Source organism: Silene latifolia, chromosome 8 (genome assembly GCF_048544455.1).
Source record: "Silene latifolia isolate original U9 population chromosome 8, ASM4854445v1, whole genome shotgun sequence".
Classification (NCBI taxonomy): domain Eukaryota; kingdom Viridiplantae; phylum Streptophyta; class Magnoliopsida; order Caryophyllales; family Caryophyllaceae; genus Silene; species Silene latifolia.
Window position 1 is genome coordinate 57,494,254 of NC_133533.1, and position 24,400 is coordinate 57,518,653.

General features: G+C 35.3%; 2 protein-coding genes across 2 annotated transcripts; both read right to left on the minus strand.

Annotated features, from left to right (window-relative positions):
- Positions 1-5,634: 5,634 nt before the first annotated feature.
- LOC141595229 (uncharacterized) lies at positions 5,635-8,777 on the minus strand. The gene is made up of 4 exons (XM_074415196.1): positions 8,742-8,777; positions 8,429-8,481; positions 6,328-6,532; positions 5,635-6,141 (listed from the first exon to the last, which is right to left on the minus strand). The coding sequence occupies exons 1-4, from the start codon at positions 8,775-8,777 to the stop codon at positions 5,635-5,637; spliced, it is 801 nt and encodes a 266-aa protein (XP_074271297.1).
- Positions 8,778-8,780: 3 nt separating this feature from the next.
- LOC141595230 (replication protein A 70 kDa DNA-binding subunit B-like) lies at positions 8,781-15,237 on the minus strand. Its single transcript, XM_074415197.1, has 10 exons — positions 15,133-15,237; positions 12,637-12,756; positions 11,111-11,266; positions 10,078-10,345; positions 9,834-9,930; positions 9,613-9,740; positions 9,452-9,530; positions 9,269-9,380; positions 8,936-9,114; positions 8,781-8,862 (listed from the first exon to the last, which is right to left on the minus strand). The coding sequence occupies exons 1-10, from the start codon at positions 15,235-15,237 to the stop codon at positions 8,781-8,783; spliced, it is 1,326 nt and encodes a 441-aa protein (XP_074271298.1).
- Between the last annotated feature and the right edge of the window lie 9,163 nt (positions 15,238-24,400).

Below are 24,400 nucleotides of genomic sequence, written 5' to 3' on the forward strand. Positions count from 1 at the left end.
ATCCTTTCTTGTTGCGGAGTTTAATTTCCGGTAGTCAATGCACATACGCCAACCGGTGATCATTCTTGTGGGTATTAGTTCATTCTTTTCATTTGTCACTACCGTAGTACCTCCTTTCTTAGGTACCACTTGGACGGGGCTAACCCACAAAGAATCCGATATGGGATATATGATTCCCGCATCAAGTAATTTCATGACTTCTCCTTTGACAACTTCTTGCATGTGGGGGTTCAATCTTCTTTGAGGTTGAATGGTAGGTCTATGGTCTTCCTCTAGATGAATTCTATGCATGCAAAAGTTGGGACTTATCCCCTTAAGGTCATCTAGACTATAACCTATAGCCTTCTCATGTTGTTTCAACACATCAAGGAATTTTCCCAATTGGTCATCATCAAGTCTATCATTAACAATCACGGGTTTGGTCTTTGATTCATCAAGGTAAGCATATTTTAAATTTGGGGGAAGGGGTTTTAAAGTGGGGGTTTGTACCTTACTTTCCTCATTTGGAGTTTCATTGAGAATTTGCTCCATCTCCATTAGACATTCCATCCTCATAGCATACTCAACTTCATTTTCGACCTCATCATATTCAAGTTCCATGATGGGTTCCTCTTGCTCTTGAGTTTGTAAAATCTCTTCTAGGATGGATTGCTCATCCTCCATGGGTTGACATGCTTCCACTAGAATGTTATGTACTAATTCGGATTGTGCACGAGTAAGTTCCTTGTTAGCTAGAGCGGCCTCAAAAAGATCCACCTCCAATTCCCAATACATATTGTTAGCCTCACTTGCTTCCAAGGATTCCAATGCTTGCATGGGATCCTTGAAGTAAGGTATACTCAAGTGGTCCTCTACAAAACAATCTATAAAATCCATCTCGCACAATATCGAACAACTTGAAAACAATTAGAACAAGCCTTCAGAAGTTTAATTCCCCAAGGCGAAGAAAGACACAACTAATAACAATAAAAAGGAAATCTAAATCAAACAAACACCGTCCCCGGCAACGGCGCCATTTTTTATCGGTCCGTTTCGTGTTCACAATTAAAGGTGTGGTCGTTGGGTCACGTCCGAATCAAAACACAATTTATAACTTCACAAACAACTCTACAATTAGTAAAGAGGCAAGTAAAGGTCGGATCCCAAGGGACGGGTATTGAAATGAGATTTCTATTGAAACTAGTGGTGTCTTGGGGGTGTCACAAATTGGGTTGATGTAGAAGGTCACTAACTAAAATAGCAATGAAAATAAACTAGCAAGACGAATTAAAAGGGGTGTAAACAATTGATTAAAAAGCACTAGGGTGTCATGGGATCATAGGGGAATCATGGGAATTGATCATACAAACATGTTCTCAAATTATAAGCAAGCAATTATTGTTGTGATGGATTGAGTTGGGTTATATCTTACAATCCTAGGAAAGTTTGGGTCCGAATCGATTAGATTGTACAACACCTACAAGTCGACTTAATCTTCCCTACTCAACAACATGCATGGTCTAATGAGACTCGAGTTGGGTTATGTCTTACAAGTCTCATTGAAAATATAGGAGATGGTAGTAAATGCAAGGATTCATAGGCTTAGCATTTCATCAAATATAACATGTGCATGAGTTGAGACCAAAACAAGCAAGCAAATAAAACATAAAAGCATATTAATTTAAGCATGAATCATTCCCCATGTTGGTTTCCCCTAATCACCCATTAACCCTAGCTAAGAGACTACTCACTCATTATTATGTTGATCATGCTAGTAAGGTTGTCAATCATACCAACAATATTAAACATGATGAATAAATGAAAGTAATTAACAATAATTAAAAAGGGATTAAGAGAATTATACCTACTAATGATTCCAATAATAAAGCAAAGATAAAAGAAGTACTTGATGCTTGATTGAGAGGTTGTCAATCTCCCAACAATAACCCAAATAATCTTCAATTACCCAAAATAAAGGATGAACAAAAGAGAGATTTAAGGAAATAAAACTTGTATTATAACTTGATTAATTGTTGATTACAAAACTAAAGAGAGATTTGATTGATATTAACTACTCTAATTATTGATAAGAAGAACATGCTCCTCTAATTAGACTAATGGGGTATTTATAGTGGAAATTAGGGAGGATGCATTAGGGTTAACTAAGGGCTAAACTAGTAATTACACTTTTTAGATTGAGCAAGGAGGAGCCGGTATTTTCCGAAGGAAGGACTTCTTTCTTTTTAACTTGGAGAAGAGGAAATCGCGCTGTAGAGGAATCCGGGCGGATTAGGGTCGGGACGGGCGGTTTCTGGCGATGGAACCCGAGCGGTTTGGAGAGAATCCGGGCGGATTGTGATGATGGAACCCGGGCGTCTTGGCGGAAAACCGCACGGATTGTGCAGGTGGAGGACGGCCGGATTGAGGACAATCCGCACGGATTGTGCCTCAGCAAGGTTTCTTCTTCTTTTCTTCCCTTTTCTTCATAAATTCCTTGGGGATTTCCTTGGGGACTCAAGGATCCTTTCTCAACATTGCTCATCTACTATAATATGTACAAAGGCCTTCTAATCTTGTCTCTCCTTGATGCTTGGTCATTGAATTTGATCAATTTAGTCTCGTTTTGCCATGAAAATGCAAGATTCTTACTCCTTTCCTACCAAGGGATCAAAATCTCAAAGAATATGCAAAACAAAGAACTAAAGATAATGAATGACCCAAATATGCACTAAAAAGCATGGGAACAAGGCTAATTCGGGGGCTAAATATGCGCTAATTATGGTCACATCACACCGTCTAAAATAAATGATCACACAGTATACCTAAAAATATAGGCGTTGTTTAACACACAATATACATAAAATAATAGGTGTTATTTAACACACAAAAAACCTAAGATAATTAGGGGCTAATATCACAACTAAAAAAGAAAATAAAGACATTAAGTTAATGAGACGAAGGAGTAGGGTTTATTATTACTTCTTCAAAGAGGGAAGTTGGGCCCGGTCTGGCGATGACGAAGGGGACGGTAGAGGCAACGGGGATGGCGACGGCGACGGCGACGGAGAATACTAGTGGTTCTAGGGAAACTCAGTGTTCGAGGGTTTTAAGTGAGCGAGGAGAAGGTTTGCATGTGTGTTGGTTGAAGAATGATTTAATTAAAACTAATAAACACGGGTTAAGCCAAACCGCCTTCTTTATTTTGCAATGTGACAACGGTTGATTAAAAACCCGTAGTTGTTTTCATTATAATACAACGGTTGGTGTGTAACCGTTGTCTTTTATCTTTCATTGTGTCCAGTTTTTCCCGCCAAAAAATAAAAGCATCTTCCATATTTTAAAAACTTCTTTCCTTAATTAGTTAATTAATGCAAACTAGTTTTGGAGCCCGTGAAAATCACGGGTTCGTTAATAATTTATTGTTTTAATCGGCTTAAAGATTAGGGTAAATTTATTATTACTCCCTTATATAATTCACTTTTTGAAACTTACTCCCTTATATAAATTTTTTTCGAAACTTACTCCCACTATATGTAACTTTATTCAAATATTTCTCCTACATTAATTCTTTCAGTCACATATAAAAGAATATTTCGTCCAAAATTTGAAATTTGGTACTAACTCTTGTTGCTTACAAATGTATTGTCCTTTACCTTATTACATTACCAATTTAAATTAATCTTCGTCCTCCCAAATTCGTCAAACACCGATAGATAGCTTAAGGGATTTAACAAATTTTGGAGGAAGAAAGTTGATTTAAATTGATCACATAATAAAGCAAAGGGAAATACAATCATAAGCAATAAGAATTAGTATCAAATTTCAAATTTTGGATGAAATACTCTCTTTTTTGTGACCATAATAATTAAATGGGAACAATATTTGATAAAAGTTATATATGGTGGGAGTAAGTTTCAAAACAATTTATATAAAGGAGTAAGTTTCAAAAAGTGGATTATATAAGGGAGTAATAATCAATTTACCCTAAAGATTATGCAATACAAATGTTTTTCTTAACCAACTATAACAACCCGACCTGCCACCGTCGTAATACACCTCACCTAAAGAGGAGATGTTCGCCTTTGCGCCAGTTTTGTCCTCACTTAAGCCCAAAAGCACAACCCCTTGTTACTAAGTGGTGGGTGGAAGCCCTTATAAACATACACCATCCTCATATTTTCCCGATGTGGGACAACTCAATCTCATAACCTCTTGGGGTGTTACAAACTCCCCCACTTAAACAACACAACGTCCCCGTTGTGTCCGGAGGCTGACCGCAGCCAAGCCCAGAATCCTCCCCCGCTAGGTGGGTGACCCGGGTACTCCTGACCATAGGCTCACCACACGGTCGCAGGGTTGCTCTGATACCATTTATAACAACCCGACCCACCACCGTCGTAATACACCTCACCTAAAGAGGAGATGTTCACCTTTGGGCCAGTTTTGTCCTCACTTAAGCCCAAAAGCACAAGGCCTTGTTACTAAGTGGTAGGTGGAAGCCCTTATAAACATATCACCATCCTCATATTTTCCCGATGTGGGACAAATCAATCTCATAACCTCACGGGGTGTTACATCAACATATATTTAAGCGTTAGTTTAATTTCTCTTTATTGATTAAATGAATTAGAGTTTTTACACCTGTAATTATAGATGGATAGTGAAAATAATTGCATATTTGATAAAAAAAAGTTAGGCAACATTTTTAAATTATTTTGTATGTGTTGCAAGCACGAACTAAATTTTCAGTACCTAATAATGGATATTCTTGTATATTACAACAATTTTATATTCCCTCAATTTCAATGGATTTTATACTTTTAAAAATTTTCTTTCATATTTTAAAAATATCTAGAATGCCCTGTAACACCAAATAAGTAAAAAATCAAATATTTGTGTCACAAATTATTTTCGCGTACAATAGATTTATGGAAAATAGTAAGAGAGTGAAGTAAAAGAGTATAACTTTATAATTTAGAACAATTATTGGTAAAACTGAGCAAAATTAGTTATGCATCTTATGAATGACACACATAACAAATATTTAGTTCTATACAGTATGTCACATAGGCGCTTCCACTTTGTTCAACCAAAAATATAAATAAATAAACATTCTTATACATTGTAAAAATAATTAGCTACAACTCAAAAATATCTCCTTAAACAATATTGGAAAAAATGTATAAGCTTATTGACTTACTCGTATAATCTTTTACACACTTTGAGTTATTTGATTTGTGACTAATTGAAGTCTTAACAAAAAAATTAAGGAAAAAAAGGTGTTACGTGCAACATTAGTGCAGCAAAGATAAACTGTGTAGAATTCACAAACTTTTGACAAAAAATCTTCAAGAATTGGCGGATGTAATGTCTTATGTGGCTTCATTGAGATTTATACTACTACTACTACAAGGTAGTATCCCGTGCTTCGCGCGGTCTGTTTGTATATTTTGTTATTGTTAATTGAAGGAAAAATAATATAACTAATCTAGCTATGGCATTTAATATTTTACATCAAAATAAAATAGATTAACTTTTTTCAAATCTTACTTTTACGGGTTTTTTTTTTGGTGGAATGTGAAACTTCTCATTAAAAATTTGGCAAGTTAAGTACAGACACCAAACTATATCAATTTCATCACAACATTACATAACTTAACACAAAATGACATCCTGAACCCATACCATATCCCTACTTGGAACTTTCTCCAGTTTTAACATATGCATTCTCCCACGAAGTACATCATGGATACGCTTTCGAACATTCTCAGGCCGAGGAACCCAGTCACCTATTCTGCACTTGTTACGTCCCTCCCATATGTAATACACCAAACTAGCAAGAGCAGCAAGAATGAGTTTCTTACGTAGCAGGGATCTTCCTCTCCATTTCAGGCTGTTATCTTTAATATCCGTAGTCCAGGAAAAACCAAGCCAGGTTTGCAGCAGCCGTAAGCATCTCAAACTAAAAGGACATTCAAAAAACAAATGCAGGGATGTCTCCTGCATATTCCCACACAGGAAGCATACACCATCATTGATCACACCAAATTTAGCCAACCTATCTTTGGTAAGGAGTCTACCTTGAATGAATAACCAGTTAATGAAATTCACCTTGGGTAGAGCCAGCCTATTCCAGACATAAGGTTGCCAATGAACATTTACCTGAGAACCAGAGAGCCATTTATAAACCAGAGAGATAGAATAGGGGACCTGCAGCCACTAAACAAAACCAGGAGCAAGAATATCCTTGACTTTGTACAGTTGCCTCCAAGTCCAACTAGACTGTATAGAAGGTGAATACTGCCACCAATCATGCTGCTTTATATAAAGATGATGCACCCATCTTACCCAGAAACAATCCTTTTTATTTGCAACCCACCAAATGTACTTCCCAAGGGTGGCTATATTCCAATTATAGCAATTAATAATTCCAAGTCCACCCTGAGCTTTGGGCAAACAACACTTATCCCAAGCAACTGCAGGCACCTTATGGTGCTCATCAGAAACAGACCACAAGTATGCTCTGCAAATGCTCTCAACCTTATGAACCAGCCTACAAGTACTTTTACGGTTTTACTTTAAAGTATTTTTAAAGTATACAACATTTATTTGAGAATAAATAAATAAATGTGTATACCACCTATATATTTTATAAATGGTGTATATAACTTTTATTTGAGAATAAAACAAAATTATCATTCCTATTTTTTCACCTCTTATAACACAAATGTCGTTAATAATCAGTATTTTTTATAGTGATTATCCATATGCACCTCAGCCTTCAGGCTAGGGTGCACATACCTACTCTTTAATCTTTAACACGGTGTGTATACCCACTTGAAATCATGCTATTTCTCATTTTTTTCAATTAAACAAAAGAAATTGTACACAATAGTACTATATATAACTCAATGCTAAGTTATGTTGTAAAACCCTCAATTTGCATGATACGGTTTTCAAATTTTGTTATCATAACTCTATATAGAATCCAATGCTAAGTTATGTTGTAAAACCCTCAATTTACAAGATACGTTTTCAAAATTTTGTTATCATAACTCCATGGTGTAAAAATATTTAAATAGTATTTTGACAATTTGTAATTTGTAAGAATATACTTTTTAGATACATGCAAAAATAATTAAAAAATATATATACATACTCGACTCTTACAAAAAATTGTATGTATTGTATTTTTGCATATATCATATAAGGTTTTGTTGTTTTACTTTATGACACAGTGTTTTTTGGTTGAAAATTTAATTCACTATTTAATTTAACTATTTGCGTGTATTTAAATTAAAGAGTAAAGTTTTAACACATTTTATCGTTTTTAGCAATACACATAATATAATTATTTCTACGGCGAGCACAGATTCATTGAATTCAATATTTTAATAATTCTAATGAAAATCATATTCATACGAAAGCATTTTTCACGATAAATTTTAAAACTTTACTTTCGTAATTCTTCTCAAAATATTTTTAAAATTAACTATATTATTTATTTTCCTTAACCTAATAAATAAATTTATTAAATTGTTGTTGAAGTTAATGCTACATTAATACCTGTAATTAATAACTATGTTGTCATTAATGGTTGTATTTAAGGCTGAATATGCCACATGTCGTATCCACAGCTTCCCAACCCAGTTTTATATATATATATATATATATATATATATATATATATATAGAAATACAACCATTAATTAGTCCACCATTTTAGGTTGAGTCCATGAGTCTTCATCTAAGACATTGAATCTTAAAAAATCGATGGTTGAGATTAAAAGATAAAAGACACACAATTCACACTACCTATGCATAATTAATTGTTTGTCTCTTTTACACCAACTAGTCGCTGCGCCGCGCCCTACCGGGCGCGGAGCCTCGATTTGACTAACATTTGTTATGTTTGTAATGGTAATTGGGTTTAATTAATGTGTGATTTGTTTTAAATTGTGAGGTGTTTCTTTTTCATGTAGTTGCCTTCTACCATTTACCAAATTGTGTGGTAGTATTATACAACTACATTGGACAGGTCAAATGTTATAGAACATCGCTGCAGCTAGACGCATACGTATTGGAAAGCCGTGTTTATCATAGGATTAAACCGTCTTGCCAGAATTTAGTTCAGAGAAAAGTACGAATATTTACAATTAGTACAACCTAGGCTATCTTACACGGTAGATGCTTTTACCGCAAAACTTAAGGTTGTCTAGTTATCATATGTTACTAAACTTCTGCTACAATCCGATCTAACTGTCTCAAGGGTAACTAACCCGAGATGTTTCGTGCTTATATTTGAAAATGTGCCTTGGAACAGACCTGCTTCAAAATGAGTCAAAATAGTCTTGGCATATTTGTTGTTTAGGTTAGAGAGATTTTGTGGAGCACCCACTTCAATTCTTGAGTTCTATAGAGAGCTTTAGTAGGTACGACTTGAACGTACAGCTTAGTTGTCTTAAATTTGTTTGCAATGTCTTTGAGATAGGCCTGTTTACCCTGCATTGAATGAATGCATATGAGTGGTTAGTCAGCGATAAATTTATGTTGTACCGTTAGGATGCCTTTTTAGACTGTTATAAGGGTTACTGCTGAATGCATGTGAACTGCATGATTATTTACGTAATTAAATCAGAATATTTGGGTTGTGTGACTGTTTTGATATGTGGGGAATACACAGGGGTAGAGATTTCTATTTCCAAAGGTGTATAGGTGTGCTGAAGATACATGTGTTCTACAAAACTGCGTTTAAATTATACCTGTTCAGTGAGAGAGTGGAAGGCTGCAGCTTTCATTTCTCAAAGCATTTCTAAATTTTCAGTGTATGCAGATAGAGTATACTCTCCAGTCCCGTCTGCAACTTGAAATGTTGCTGCCATTCTGTATATGCAAAACATTATGTAATTAAGGAGTTAAGTTCACAGGATTGTTTGTTGTGTTGTGAGTTTAATACCTTGGAGTGGAAACTACGTTGTCCTGCAGACAATCATTACACAGATATGCGACTCCTATCTCTTCAGCGTTGCCAGTGCCACAATTACTACAACCATGGTACAAGTGCACATCTTTAGGGTCAAACTGGTGCAACGTAACATGTAGCCAGTGGTGTTCTTCCTGTAAAGTGTTGTTTGCCTGTAATTTTAAAGAAGTAACTGTTTGTTAGCGGCTATCGTATGTAATCATTTTCTGAACATCACCGTCCATATAACTCTAACGAAACGCCTAGTAATGTAGGATTACATTATGAGAAGTGTTGCTATTTAGTTATAATATATATTACACTTACACTCTTTTTGAGGAGCGTTTCAATTGTTGTTTTGGTACGATTGATTTCTGGAAGACGGACTTCGAAGACATGTTGTCTTTTTGCAGCTAGCAGACTTTTATTTTGCTTGGCCCTGTAATTTTACCAATTTTTAATTGTGTAAAGTGTAATTAGGGTCATGTTTATTGATGCACGAACTCTTACCAAGTCCTGAGTAATTCAGCCTCTTCTCCCGGCGGATCTAACATGATGAATGTTGAATGCGTGGTCCAAAGGGAAAATCCTAGAGTTGATGGCATTGTTATGTCAGTCATGAATAACTGCTACTGCTATTCTAATTTCGTCTTCTTGGGTTATGAAATTACCTTTTTGGTAGCTTGGCATTAGAGCTGTAAAGGCTACCACAGGAAAGCTTGGTGCTATGGACTGCAATGCCAAACATTCTTGCAAAGGCAGATCTGACCAAGCCGTTATTATCATAATCTGTTCATGGCTGCACATGCAAATTGCAATTTTAAAGTTTTTTTTTATATATAGGTTCTGTTTATAAAAGTGGATATTATCATCAACTTGAGAATTCACTGACCTGTGATCGAAAATCATTACTTCACAAGCATCGGATGTCCGCTCTTTGTTGGCATTGTTTTGGCAGCAGCGGTCAACATATATAACTCCTAGCACATCTAAAGTTTAAGCTGTAATTAATTATGCATTCAATAAACAAAAGGTTTTTTAAAAAACTGTCTTTTTGGGTGCGTGTGCATGTTTGCGTATGTGTGTGTGTTTTAAGACTCGGACTATGCTGTATAGTTTAGTCCAGTTTGGCTTACCATAGCGGTCTTCAAGTGCTACTTTTCTGGGTATTGATCCAATTAATATGAAATTAGGTGCCTTAGGAGCTTCTTCACCAAATACAGGTTTGACAATGGTATTTATGTTAAAAAATATGTCATAAATCTGATCATCAGGATTCTCTGAAGATGCATCAATGTCTAACTTTAGTTTTGATTTACAGATGTCGTATTCCAAGTTGTCCTGAATAACGCCTTGAAAAAATTCTAACTCATGCTCGTGTAGGAAAGTCCTCATTTTAGTACCCTGGAATGCACGTAAATATTTTTAGGTACAGTTTTTTAATGCATACAGATAGTAGCCTGGCTATGCCAAACAGAATGAAATATGAGCAGGGGTAATTTGTTTCAACAGTTTTGGTAACAGTTTGTTTCGGTGAAACCTAATCTATGGTACATATTAGCTGTTTAGGATTTTTAAATATAGAGATTGTGAAGATTGTTCTAAATCTAGTACCTGAATAATTATAAGTTAAGAATTTCCGTGCATAGCTTTTAAACTCTTTAATTATAAAATGTGTTAGACGTTGTCTGCCGTTGGTTCTCAAAGTTAGTAGGGGGCCTCTACAGTACCGTTGAAAGTCCTGCGTTGCCTCAAAAGAACCTAAATATGAGGCTACTAAAATTAGACGCTTTGTTGAATTATGTTAAATGAAATTGAGTAAGCTATGTCAAACAAGCCCAAAGCGTAAGTAACCTTCTGGAAATACTCTGACACAGGAAAATTATGCAATCAATCAGAGACACACCTAACGCCATCTTTTAGCATATGACCGAAATCATGTCAGTACCGACAAAGATGAATCTACGTGGCTTACCACCGTTTTTACATAAACTGGCTGCACCCTTTTATTTGATAGTTAACCATGGGCTAATTGACTAAGTCTCGTCTAGCTATTAAGTTAGTTGGTATATGGCTGACATATTTATAACTGCTCTTAACAATTCCGTTCATACCTGATCCTAGGTAAATGTATAACATTTAGATTGTAATTTAAATTCTTAAAATTACCTCTTCATCTTGGATTGTGATTATTTGTAGCTCCAAGCCCTGGCCATCTGGTTCAGAATGCACATTTGTTTTTTCAATAACTTTAGCTCTAATAGTGTAGGGGCCAGTTGATCCAGAAAGTTCCTTGATGTGCTTTCGCCGAGGCCTCATGATGAGCTGCATAGATTTGCAAGCGCCAGGCGATTAAAAAACGGGTAATATTTACTAAAACAAAGGGTTAAACAATTGTCAAAAGACATAGTTGTAAGTATATATAATTATGTGGCAGGCATATTGTGGTTATCATCCAGGTATGCAAGCCATAGTGTTGGTAGTTTCTACATACATTTTGTAATACTATGCTATAAATGTATTTCTACGAACGAACTCATGCTATAATTTAACACCTAATGTAAGAGCAAACGAAGTACGCCTTAGATAAGGTCGAGAATTGAAAATTTTGGTTTAAGGAATAACTGTTTGTAGCTTACTGGTTTCTGATAATCTCTTATATATTTTTGACTTAGTATTGTTTTGATAATGGCAGAGAAGCTCCCTTTCTCTTATTTTTTTTCTCTCTTTCTCTGTATATATATATATATATAGAGGCAAGATCCGGTGAGTCCACCTATATATTTGAGTCCATGAGTCCATAACACAATATCACGCACCATACAAAACAATATCACGAATTTTTTTTTTTCAATTTTTTTTTCCGGAATTTTTTTTTTTTTCAAAATTTTTTTTTTCGAAATAGTTTTTTTTTTTTTTTTTTTTTTTTTTTTTTTTTTTTTTTTTGTGATATTGTTTTGTATAACGTCTGATATTGTATTACAAAACAATATCACGATTTTTTTTTCAATTTTTTTTTCGAGATTTTTTTTTTCGAGATTTTTTTTTTCAATTTTTTTTTTTCGAAAAAGTGTTTTTTTTTTTTTTTTTAATGTAAGCTGTGATATTGTTTAGTATAATATGTGATATTGTATTACGAAACAATATCACGATTTTTTTTCGAAATTTTTTTTCAAAAACTTTTTTTTTCAGTTGTGATATTGTTTAGTATAACGTGTGAAACTGTAAGCCGTGATATTGTGTAGCATAATGGGTGATATTATATTACAAAACAATATAAGCTGTGATATTGTTTAATATAACGTGTGATATAGACGTGACTCACTGATTTCGAGAAAGATAGGGTGGACTCATGTGATCCTAATTATATATATATATATATATATAGGGTCGGGGTCACAAATTAACCAAAAGAGTGCGGTGCGAACCGTACGAACTAGTATATAAAATTAAATTGGACGTTTCCACGACCCTCCCCTCTTTAATCAAACGTTATCCTCCTCCTTCCTCTTATTCCATATTTACACAATGACACATTCGCACATTATCCTACTGCCGGCAAGCAACGTTTTCATCGTACCTCCGACGACCATCCCAGTTTTGGCTTTCGCACCACCGGAGACCAACCTCGATGCCCCTCTTATCACCCAATAGTTCCGATTACCTTCCTCTTTTCTCCCTCTTCTGCAGCTTACTTTTACTCCGGCAAACACCGCCGGCGAGGAACGATGTCGGTGCGTCATTAGGCCCTTTTCCCACCACTGTTGTTTGTTCCGACTGCCAAACACCTTCCGCCTCTCAGTATTCATGTAGATCTACAAAAAATTGAAGAATTTCAAACAAATATTGGTAAGTTGAGCTTGTCGGAGAATTCTGATTTTCCGTTCGCTGTAGCCGGAATCGTCTGGGGTAGGGGATGAGCCTGATTTGTGGTGGATGGTGGATGTTCACCGAGGGTGCGACGGGTCAAGTGGCAGGTGTTGCGTCGTCTTTGTTGTGGGAGAAGTCGCAGGCGTGGGTATGTTCGTTTGCCGATGACAATGCCGGTGATGTATGGAGGTCTAAGATGGAATACGTGAGTATTGGAATGTGGGTAGATCGTTTCAACAGCTCGATGGCTGTGAAATATGTACACAGCCTAAAAACATGTCAGTTTGGTTGTTTAGAAGTCTATTACACATCTCATTATCTATCTCCCAAGCAAATGATATGTCCATGGAACAAATTGCAACAACTAGGTAGTTTCAACAGCTCATTATCAATCTCCTAAGCCTGAAATATTGTCAGTTTGGCTGAATTCTTGCCTGAAAAGGGAGGAGGATACCCTTTAAACATATCAAAGCCAAAGAAGATTACACTATTTATCGCCGAGCCTGTGATTAGTGACACTTTCAAGGTGACTGAGGCTGGGAAAGTCGTAATCACTATTGAAATCAAAGTTCTAAGAAGAAGCTCCTTTACGTGTCCAAAGTTAAGGTTTTCGAGTGATCGTCCTAAGAAAATTTATTTTAGTTCAGAGACATAGTAATTCTTGGTCATATGTTTTTTTTGGTGTTGATGGGTACAGGAGGGTGCATTGAATTTTGATTTTACTATGGTTGTGATGGAATTTAGTTTTGTTTGTTATGGATTGTTGAAATTTAGAGGATATATACAGATTGTTACTATTTGAGTCTTGAATGTATGTTATGTCAAATGCTACATTAATCATTACGACTCATCGGAGAAGTGTCGTGTCCAGCACGTATCGGAGTGTCACGTGTCGAAGTGTCGGTATACGGTTATTTTCCATGAACTTTTCAGTTTTTGGTGTCAAATAAAGGGTCGAAGTGTCAGAGTATTCATATAACATTTGTGGTAGCATTAATATAAGATGGTAGTTTGTATCTATTAACTAGCAAATGATATGTGTCTAGAATGCTAATGGTTTGTATCTATTAACTTAAAAAGTGAATTCAACTAACTAAAGGTATGTATGTAGTAAGAACTTAAAAAAAGTGTATTTAGAACTTAAAGATATTAATCTAAAAATTAAATGTATGTATATAGTAGAACTTAAAAAAGTATATATTTATCTGTGAGTTAAAGATATGTATCTAAGTAAGTTACAAAAAGCGTATCTAACTAACTAAAGATATGTATTCAAGAACTTAAAAAAGGGTCTTTTACTAAAATAATCATTGTGTCAAAACTATTTACCAAAATAACCATTTTACGCAACTATTTTCCAAATTGCCCATTATTCATTTCAAACAAAAAAATCCCCCTTTTTTTTTGCAAGATCACGTGCTCCAATCTTTCTTCCAGAGGCTCATTCATCGTACATTTCCCTTATGTATAATTCACAAAATCATTGCATTGCATTTCATTGGCATAGTCTTGTGGAGTACTGGTGGTCTATCGCTTTGGGTATTACATAATACTCCGTAATGATAGTATTTTCAAATTCCATTTATACTCTTTCACCTCATATTAAACTCCCTACCACCCGCCTACAGATTTATCCGATATCTTCTATGGTTACTTTGGTAAATAATTTTGGTAAAATGGTTATTTTGTTGAAATACCCTAAAAAGAGTGTATCTAGCAAGTTAAAGATATGTATCTAGTAACTTACAAAAGTGTATCTAGCTAACTAAAGATATGTATCTAGTAACTTAAAAGAGTGTATCTAACAAGTTAAAGGTATGTATCTAGTAACTTAAAGGAGTGTATCTAGCAAGTTAAAGATATGTATCTAGCAAGGTAGGGTGAATTGTATCCAATCTATATTCGCAAGGTCATCCAAAATCAAAGTTTTCAACTTTGGGAACTCGAGTTTGGATCGTCCCCGTAGAAACTCTTGAGATTGTACAACCTGTTTAGCGTCAAGAACTTCAACCGAGGAAATATGATACTATGTTCACCAATCTCTGATTCTTCTATTTCTTCATGAGATATGATTTCATGGATCTCACCACAGTCGCTTATACTTGGGTTTTCAAGCGAACAAAATGATTAGATTGCTTTCTTTAAACGGTTTGAACCAATTTCCCTACAACATGGTAATAATACATGTATGCAAACGAGCTCATCTTGATCATCAACATGACAACATAAGGGTTTTGCACTTAAACCCATAATCATAAGTTCATAACGTAATATTCTTACTAGGCAACATAACTAGAAGGAAAATATGCATATACACTTACAGCTTCAAAGGCATATACACTTGCGGCTTCAAAGGCAGAGTTGTCAGGGTTGGAAGAATTGGCCTCACGGATAATTAGGTCACTAGGGAGACGAAATTCATGCATCATCTAATTTGTTTTGGTTCCTTTCCGGCATTTCATCGGTAGTACACCAGAGATTTCTTCAGCCCCACGCACTACTACCCTTCTCCGTCGTTCGAGTATATGGGCCTGTCTATCCCGGTTGCTTTCCAGGAACCCGACCCCGTCACTCTGTCGGGTCGCACACTGTTCCTGTACTTTCTCCCCCTTTTGCAGTACAAATAATACTCTTTATCTCCCACATTGCAGCTTTCTGTCATTTCATTTTGTTATAAAATTTATTTAATTCATCAAAGATTAGCATTACAAATTCAGTCGAAATATAGTAAAACGGGCTGACAATTGTTTCCCACGACCACCACTTACGCTGCCCAGACAACCACTCTAGATACACATGTTAGTATCTCAGATACACATATTAATACTCCCGGATACACAAATCGATTTTTGTATCCAGATTACAATGATGAATCCTGCACTAATCACCCCACTAATTAAAGAATTAGCACATGGTAAACATTTAATTAAAAATTGTAATATAAGTATGATTATTCCAACTACAAGTTGTATTAAACAAAATAAGTATTACAACCACCACACAACAGTCTTTCTGATCAGTTGTTTTAAAATAAACACAAATTCTTGTTTCAGACGACAAGAAAACAGCAGGCATGATTCCTAGAGTTTTAGTCATAAGCGAATTTTGAGGTAGGCACTAGGCATTTACGCAATGTAACCGCTAAAACTACACTGAAAATTAAGGCTGAGCTGCAGTTAACTTGTTTAATTCAATTCACCTGAGGTTTGGGTTATAATAAGTACAGAGTAAGATTTATCGTGCTATCCATTTTCTATAAAAGAATTTACCAAATTTGAATCTTAATTACCGATTTTCATAAATAATGCCGATCTACCCGGTCTTAGATGATCAAAGTGGTTAATAGCTTAACCATTAGGTTGGAAATTGGTAAAATTTGAGTACACTAAATTAGCTCTAATATCTGACACCAAGTGGAATTAGTAGATAGTTGCGCATGTTCTTAAGCGCAAGTAGAAACTCAATTTTTTCTTGATGGACAATACGGAACTTGATCCTAAGAAAGCTGGTAAACCAACAGGATGTATTTAGACGGAAGTAAACATCGACGACCATGTCATTATCCCAGATTTGGACCCAAATACAGACTCACCAGACCAGTTCCTTGAAGATTATGTCTCGAACATAACCAAGACCCCAAAATATTATGTGTATTGAGCAATCTAAACATGTGTATCTCGCATCACAGACGTGTGTATAAAAAAAGCTAAAGTTTCGTACCTACCACCCAGCTCTCCCCATATGCCCATCGGTCAAATATCAGGAACAAATGTAATCCGACCATTTCTCCTTTCCCCTTTCTTTCATCTGCGGTCGTTGACACTTGACATCTCCTACCCATGACAACCACTCACTCCAGCGCCCCTTTGCCTGCGACTAAAACAGCCAGTGACATTTCCGGCATTATCAACAATGACATCTCCGGCCTCGTCGTTCTCTCTTTGCCACAACAACTCCTCGCCGCCGCCTAGCCATTAGACGACTGGCAAATCACTGCCACGTGAAGCAAAAACGACCATAGCTGCAATCCAACAACCATCCTATTCTAAAATTACACATATTCAATCCCAGATCTACTAAAATTTTAGTTAGTTAACACCGTCATGAAAGTCGTTAAATATCTGTAATGGGTTAAAAGTCACGGTGGTCGGAAATATATCGCCGACAATCGGAAAAGGGGATGGCGAGGGAGAAGCACAAGAAAGTTGATGTGGTGAGAAATAGGTCGCCGACATCGACGTAAGGTTGTCGGAGGAGGTACCGGTGTATGGGTGGTCAGAGGAGGTGTCGACGGGTCAGTTTTACTGTGGTGAAGGTATGCGTGACACTTGGAGAGTAATGTTGAAGTTATGGGATAAGGTGGACAGTGGTTAATGGTTATAGTTTTAATCCAAGCCGCTCATTTGTCTTTCAATCTAACAGTTCTAATTTAGTTCGTAAGTTCGCACCGAACATTAAGTTAAAATCAGAGGATCCTATTTCATATATATATATATAGAAATAGGATCATATGAGTTGGTTTTTTGGTGAGTTACCCTCCGAATCAACCACTAATCTATCTAAGATGGATGGCTGAGATTAAATCTTGTTTGACCTATAAATACCCACTTTTCTCTCAATCTCCCTCATTATTAGAAAAATCAGTCTCTCTCCTCCTTCTCCCCCTAAATAATCTGAACAAAAAAAAAAAGAACGACGACGACATCGATCTTCATCTTCTGAAGGAAAACCCAAAAAATCAACAGATCGCTCATAAATTGCTAAACTTCATCTTCATCATCGTCATTCTAATTTGTCGTCCATCAACATGATTCCACCGTTTTGTTTTTTTAATTTGATTTCGTTTTACTTAATTTAAGTTATTCATGCTCTTTCTTTTATATTATTTTGTCATTGGCGGACTATTTGGCGAGATTGCAATTGTGGAATATGTTTTTTTCTGTCAATTTTTTGTATGTATAAGTTTGATTTTCGTTTTGATTTTTGTATTTGTTAATTTGTTGAAGCTAACACTTCATTATGTCAATTTCGAAAGTTAATTAAATACTCGACTATTATGATTGTAATACTTGAATATTAACATTAAAATACTTGAATATGAGTATAAAAATAACCACATATAATTTTGAGAGCAGGTATTCTCGTTTTTTTGGGTACATTATTATTCTCTGAAATAGTCAGTTATTGTATTGTGTTAGTTCAATTATTTTAATGCATTAATTGGATTATTGTATTTCATTTTGCATAGTTACCCCATTCTACAAACTATGCTTCTACTTCTCTAGAATTTCCAGTTATTTCATAGTGTTTTTATGGTTATTTCATAACTTATAGGTGGTTATTGTATTTCAATTGCATGGTTATTTTCAACTTATGCCCTTTTTTTGTTTTTATTTCTTTTAGCGAGCTTTCGCTTTATGCTGGTTCAACCTTCATCAACAGACAAGACATGATTTTCGTCGGGAAGAAATATTGGCGGAAGAATGGTGAAAAAGGACACAATAGTTCAATTATAGTTATTGTAAAGTTCAATCACGGTTATTGTATAGCTCAATCACGGTTATTGTAATAGTTATTATAGTACGCAATATTTCAAGCATGGTTATTGTAAAATTCAATCACGGTTATTGTAATAATTTAAGGCAATTATTATACGACTCGGATGTATTACTCTGTTTTTATGTTGTAAAAAAGTGTTGCTTCTGTCAAATTCAGATTCCAATTCATCTTCATTCTCTTTTGTTGCAAAGTAATTCAATCGTTTCATCGAAGAAAATCAATTATTCTTTTGAAAATGGCTAGGTATTCAATTAAACAAGATGAAACAAACAAAAGACAGAAAGTTGACTATATTTGAGTTGCAGCTCAATACAATAACATGAGTTATACATTACAATAACTGAGTTTCTACATTAGAATAACTATAAATACCAGAGAACATTATTCTCAGTAAACAATTGAGTTAACTATAAAATAACTACGTTTCTTTATTACAATAACTGAGTTTCTACATTAAAATAACTATACATAGCAGAGAACATTATTCTCAGTAAACAAGTTATTTTATTACAGTAACGTAATTATTCTATCATACAACATCAGTTATTCTATTACACGACGTCAATTATTCTTCCATGGAGCATCAATTATCCCCGTTCAACGTCACTTCACCTGCAAATTACCAAAAATAATGAAATCTAATCAGAATTTATTGTAATCAACAAATTTTCTATTGAATTCGTTCTTTACTAATGTTATTAATCATGAAATCGTAAAAAGACAGAAATTTGATGAGTATTTGTTATGCTCATCTTGTTTTTAAAGAAAATCGCGGAAAAAAAAAGAACACAAAAATCTGATTAGTATTTGTTTTTTTGATTCACCAATAGCTACGAAAATCACTGAAATTAGTCGATTATTAGCTACGAAATCTTCATACCTTCGTTTTGATTTGATATGTTAGGGTTTTCCGAAATTGCATTATTAATTGAAGAAAAAACTGATCGTTTCAATTAAAGTAATTGAATTTGTGAACGAATTTGTTGTAATTGATTGAAATCACAAAAAAAATTGGGAAGAATTGATGAGATTGTTGATGAATTTGAAAGATTTTGATTGATTTTGTTGATGTTTTTGTTTGTAAAGAGAGAGAAAGGAAAGAATGGTGGAGAAGGAGGTACTGCGCGCGATGAATTGTTTGTGTGCAACTAATTTTAATTTGTTAATCACTTGTATATATATATGCGGGGGTAACTCACGAAAAGTGTCAAACTCACCGGATCTTGCCTCTATATATATATATATATATATATATATATATATATATATATATATATATATATATATATATATATATATATATATATATATATATATATATATATATATATATATATATATATATATATAGATAGATAGATAGATAGATTTATATATATATAAATGTTTGTTGTTTCAGACAAATAATTAAAAGTATACTTTTGATATTGTTCTGCAAATTAGGCTTCAAGTAATTCTATTGTAAGTTTCCCAAGATATTGTGTGCCATACAATCTAAGATGTAAGTAGGGCTACCCTATAAGTTTAAGCCTTTTTTTTGGGTGGAATGTCACTTGTTGAGTATTGTATATAACTTTCTTATTTCAGGGGATTGTGTTGGAAGCATTGATTGTGGAGCTGCCACTTGTTGACCATTGCATATAATTCTCTTATTTGAGGGGATTTTATTGTAAAGAGGGGATATGTAGTTAGTTTTGAACTTGCTGGTTAGATGCAGGGTTATTTTAGCTGTCATGGTATGGTTTGTTTTGGTTTGTGTTGTTAATGAATTAGTAATGTTATAGGTGCTTCTGTGTCTGAGACGGCGAGCTACTGTTGGGAACTAATATAGTGTGTTTTTCACTGTAAGCGTGTAATCGAAGTAATTTATATGCTAGTTGAAGCGCTATTAAGCTTACGTTAAACGGGTTTTGTTGGAGTTATTTTTAACTTTATGTTGTCAAGGTATATTTTATTTTTTTACTTTGAATGTTCAGGTCGGCATCGCACAAGTAATCCTAAAGTAGTGCAAGATCATTACAGGATTACGAATACAAATGTATAGAGATGTTAGGCTAATAGTAGTAACATAGTTTTAATTAATTAATTAGCTGATTAGTAATAGTTGATTGCATAAATAAAGATCAGGATTGCTGAACACATAGTGATAGAGTTTCCTTAATAAGTGCGTCATTCATAATTTCCAAAAGTTCACATTGTTTTTGGTAGTTAGGATCGAAGAGCAATAGCAGGATGCTCTTGGATGGAACACATGGGTAGGTAATCTAAAGTGTTCCCAAAATATTGCAGACGCCCTCTAGCCTTTATATGTGACACCCTCATTCATTGCAGAAAAGTAAACACATAATTCTAGATAAAAAACTGCATGGATATGTTTGTAATAGGTTAATTTGGGCAAAAAACCTGTAATTTTTAAAACCGAAAACGAAACCTAAACCTGTTATAAGAATATCCAAATGGGAAGGTGTCAAACATGCAAGGTCTAAAATAAATCTCATAAATAAAACATCGCTAAAGTCGCGAAACAAAGTTATACAACCCAAATATGAAAGAGGGAGACATATGTCCCTAAAAAGTATATGACATAAATAGTGTTTAACGATCACAATAAAATAAAGCCAATCTAGGTCCCAAGGTTACTTTGCTCGCTAGCTCGTCCATGTACCCCATATATGCATCACCATACCTGTCGATCGCATTTTATACAAATACGAAAGCCACAGTCAGTGGGGAGTAACTCCGAGTTCTCCCAGCCACGAAATGTCATAATTAATATAACATGTAAACATAAGAATATGAATATGAATAACACATAGCCTTAGCATATAGATGCTAGACAATCGTGCTTATCATGTGAACAACAATATAACAACACATAGTCCTAGCATGTGAATACTAGACCGACTCCTACTACGCTATCATGTGAATCACATAACATCCAGGAATCCAAACTCTATCAACCATAGCCGGCTTGCATCTCACCTTCTATGATTCATAGAATCATCAAACAAGAAAGGACAATATATCTAGAGACAGGCATAAGTTCCTAGTACAGTCAATAGTCACTCTGTAACTCGAGTCTATACCACGAGGTAAGGTAAACACCCTAGTACTAAACCTGCGCAGACCTAGCGACATGCGGAAAATACCGCATCCAAGACCCATGATCACACACATGAGTACCCCTAAGGAGTCCACCAAAGGGTTGGCTAGTACTTAAGCTGACCACATACTTCTAAGAGTACGTCAGGAGGTCATGCCCTAACTTGGATATAAACCCACCAAGCTAAGACACAAAGGCTATTAAGCCGCAAACATACACTCGTCAAAGACTATAATGGCCTATCTATGACGAAGGCCGAAATACTCACCTAGGACCTAGTCCCAGCTTGAATACTTTAGCCCGCACCACACAAGAAAAGTAGGACACCCAATTAACCATAAGAGGGGCAAAGAGTCCAAACTTGCACACACAAATGATCATACACACCCTAGCATATGAAAGGCTACGCAAGAGCATATTCAGCTGACAATCGAACAATATCTCCAATATCAATAATGATCCAAATTCCAACTAACCAACAGTACCATAATCCATGAGAACAAGCTAAAATGGCAAAGAGGCAACAAGACTCAAGCATAAGGCATCCAAAGCATCCAACAACCAACACGTGAAATGATAATTACAAATATCAAGGCATAACATAAAACATCCAATAACAACCAATCTCACCTCAAAGACAAATCCTCGACCCGAGTTCCGCGACGGGTCATCGGTCACATTGAGGCTGACCGGTTTAAACCTAGTTTGACCAAACTCATTTGGTCAAATTGGCCCAGCTCAGAGTCTTGGCCTACTTTGGCCCACATCACGGTAAATTAGTACTCCCATGATAAAAGAGTCTCAACACACCATACACAAGTGTTAGAACCAAGGTTAAGATGCATACCCAACAAGACACTCAAAACCCAAACTATAACAACAAGTTTAGTACTCGACTATAACAAGGGTCAACTTCAAACGGTCATAACTTGAGTTCTAAATATCTAAATAAGGTGAAACCAATTGGAGATGATAGCTTATCCTCTTACGGTTCTAACGGTAGGTCATAAGCCTCAAACAAACAAGTAACGAAGAAGTTATGACCATTTTACGAAAACTGGTCAGGCATAAACCGCAGCCTGCGATAGTGGCCGGAGCCTGCGGTGGGTTCCGGAGCCTGCGGTTTTCCCCTGCCACCGGACTGTTTGCACGACAATTTCCTGCACTTTCCCAAAGTCGATTTCTACCAATTTTTCATCCCAAATTCCTCTTAAATATACATGTTACAACAATAATGCCTAATAGAAACCACAAGAATGTAATTATCACATCTTGATGGATTCAAGCACAAGATTTTGACGCAAAATCAAACAATTAATTCATCCACACATCACAACTTTACCCAATTGAAAATCAATGTAACAACATGCTTAAAACTCTTCAACCAACCATGAGATGGTTTCTCATACAAACTCATTCAACAACAAACATGTGAAAAACGAAACTAACACATTATCAATCACCTAAACACTTAACAAACAACAAACACAACATCTATGTGACATTAAATCGTCGAGTAACTCGGAATAGTTACCTTAAGCTAGCAAAGAGACAAGTAATAACTTGAGAAAGTTTCTAAAACCCAAAATTACTCTTCATCTTCAACAATATATGAGTCTCCTAACTCATCTTCATATTCTTCACCTTTAAGAACAACAAAAACACAATTATTAAGCTTAAATTCGAAAACCCTAAAAGATGCGTCTTAGAACAAAATTGGGGGAAATGAAAATAAAGCTTACTAGGAGATGAGGATTGATGAGAGGATTCCAAATATATAATTTTTATGAGATTTGGTGGAGAAATGAAGGATTTATGGTGGATTTAGGGATTGTAAGGAGGATTTTTGAGATGAATTTGGTGTTTGGAAGAAGGAAGTGATAGAATGAGAATTGAGGAAATGAAAGATGAAGAGGAGACCCATGGAGGATGGAGGGTGCATGGTTTGGGGTAGGGTGTTTGGGTGAGTTTCAATTGTTTACGTTTTGGTTCGTTTCGTCGGAAATTAGAAATATTCGTCGAACGCGATTTCCGAGAAAATTAAAGTTCTTAAACACGATTTTACTAAAAGATTAAGTACGCATATGCCCAATATCCAAACTCGTTTACCCAACGACCGTAAGAAATGGGAAAATCCCAATTTTACGATTTTTATCCGAAATCTATTTTATTAAAGGAAAAGGTTTAAATATAATTTAAATCACTTTTAAACATTTCTAAACTATCAAAAATAATTACATTTCTTCAAAATAAAATAAGATTATATTTCATCAAATAAATTTTATTTCAAATAAATTAATATTAAATTAAAATAGATTAAAATATTACTTTTAAAATATAATAACGGTCTTCAAATTTACGGGGTGTTACATTATAGCACCACAATTTGTAGTAGAAGTGGTTAAGAGGCGCGTCGCCTAGGCTTGTCTGCTAAGAAAAGGACACATAGTTAATATTTACAGACATGCTGTTTACTAACAGCGGTGATTCTACAGTAGGTTTTGGTTAATTGCTTGCTGCCGAGCTAGCGATGGCCTTCTTTTTGTTTTGGAAGGAGATGTAGCAGCTGCCTTTGCATTGTTGCGCTTTGGGGTGGTCTGTGTAGGTGTTTCTGGTGTGGCAACAGTAGTCTTTTCCACTTTGGGTGCTTTGAGGATAGGTGCGGCTGGTGCAGGAGACACTTCAATCAGGGTAGTGTTGGGGACGAGTGTGGTAGATGCTGGTGTTGTTTCAGAAACAGCAGCGTCTGCAGATGCTGCCTGTTCTTCAGCTTAACACTTGTTATTGGTATTTTCTCAGTAATGGTCATTGAGGTTGGAAGTTTACGTAATGGTGGATATTCAGAACTAATTTGTACATCAATCAGTGTTTGGTTTGTCGGGTTCTGGACTGATTCCCCAAATTCTAACTGCCTGGCTACCTTTGGA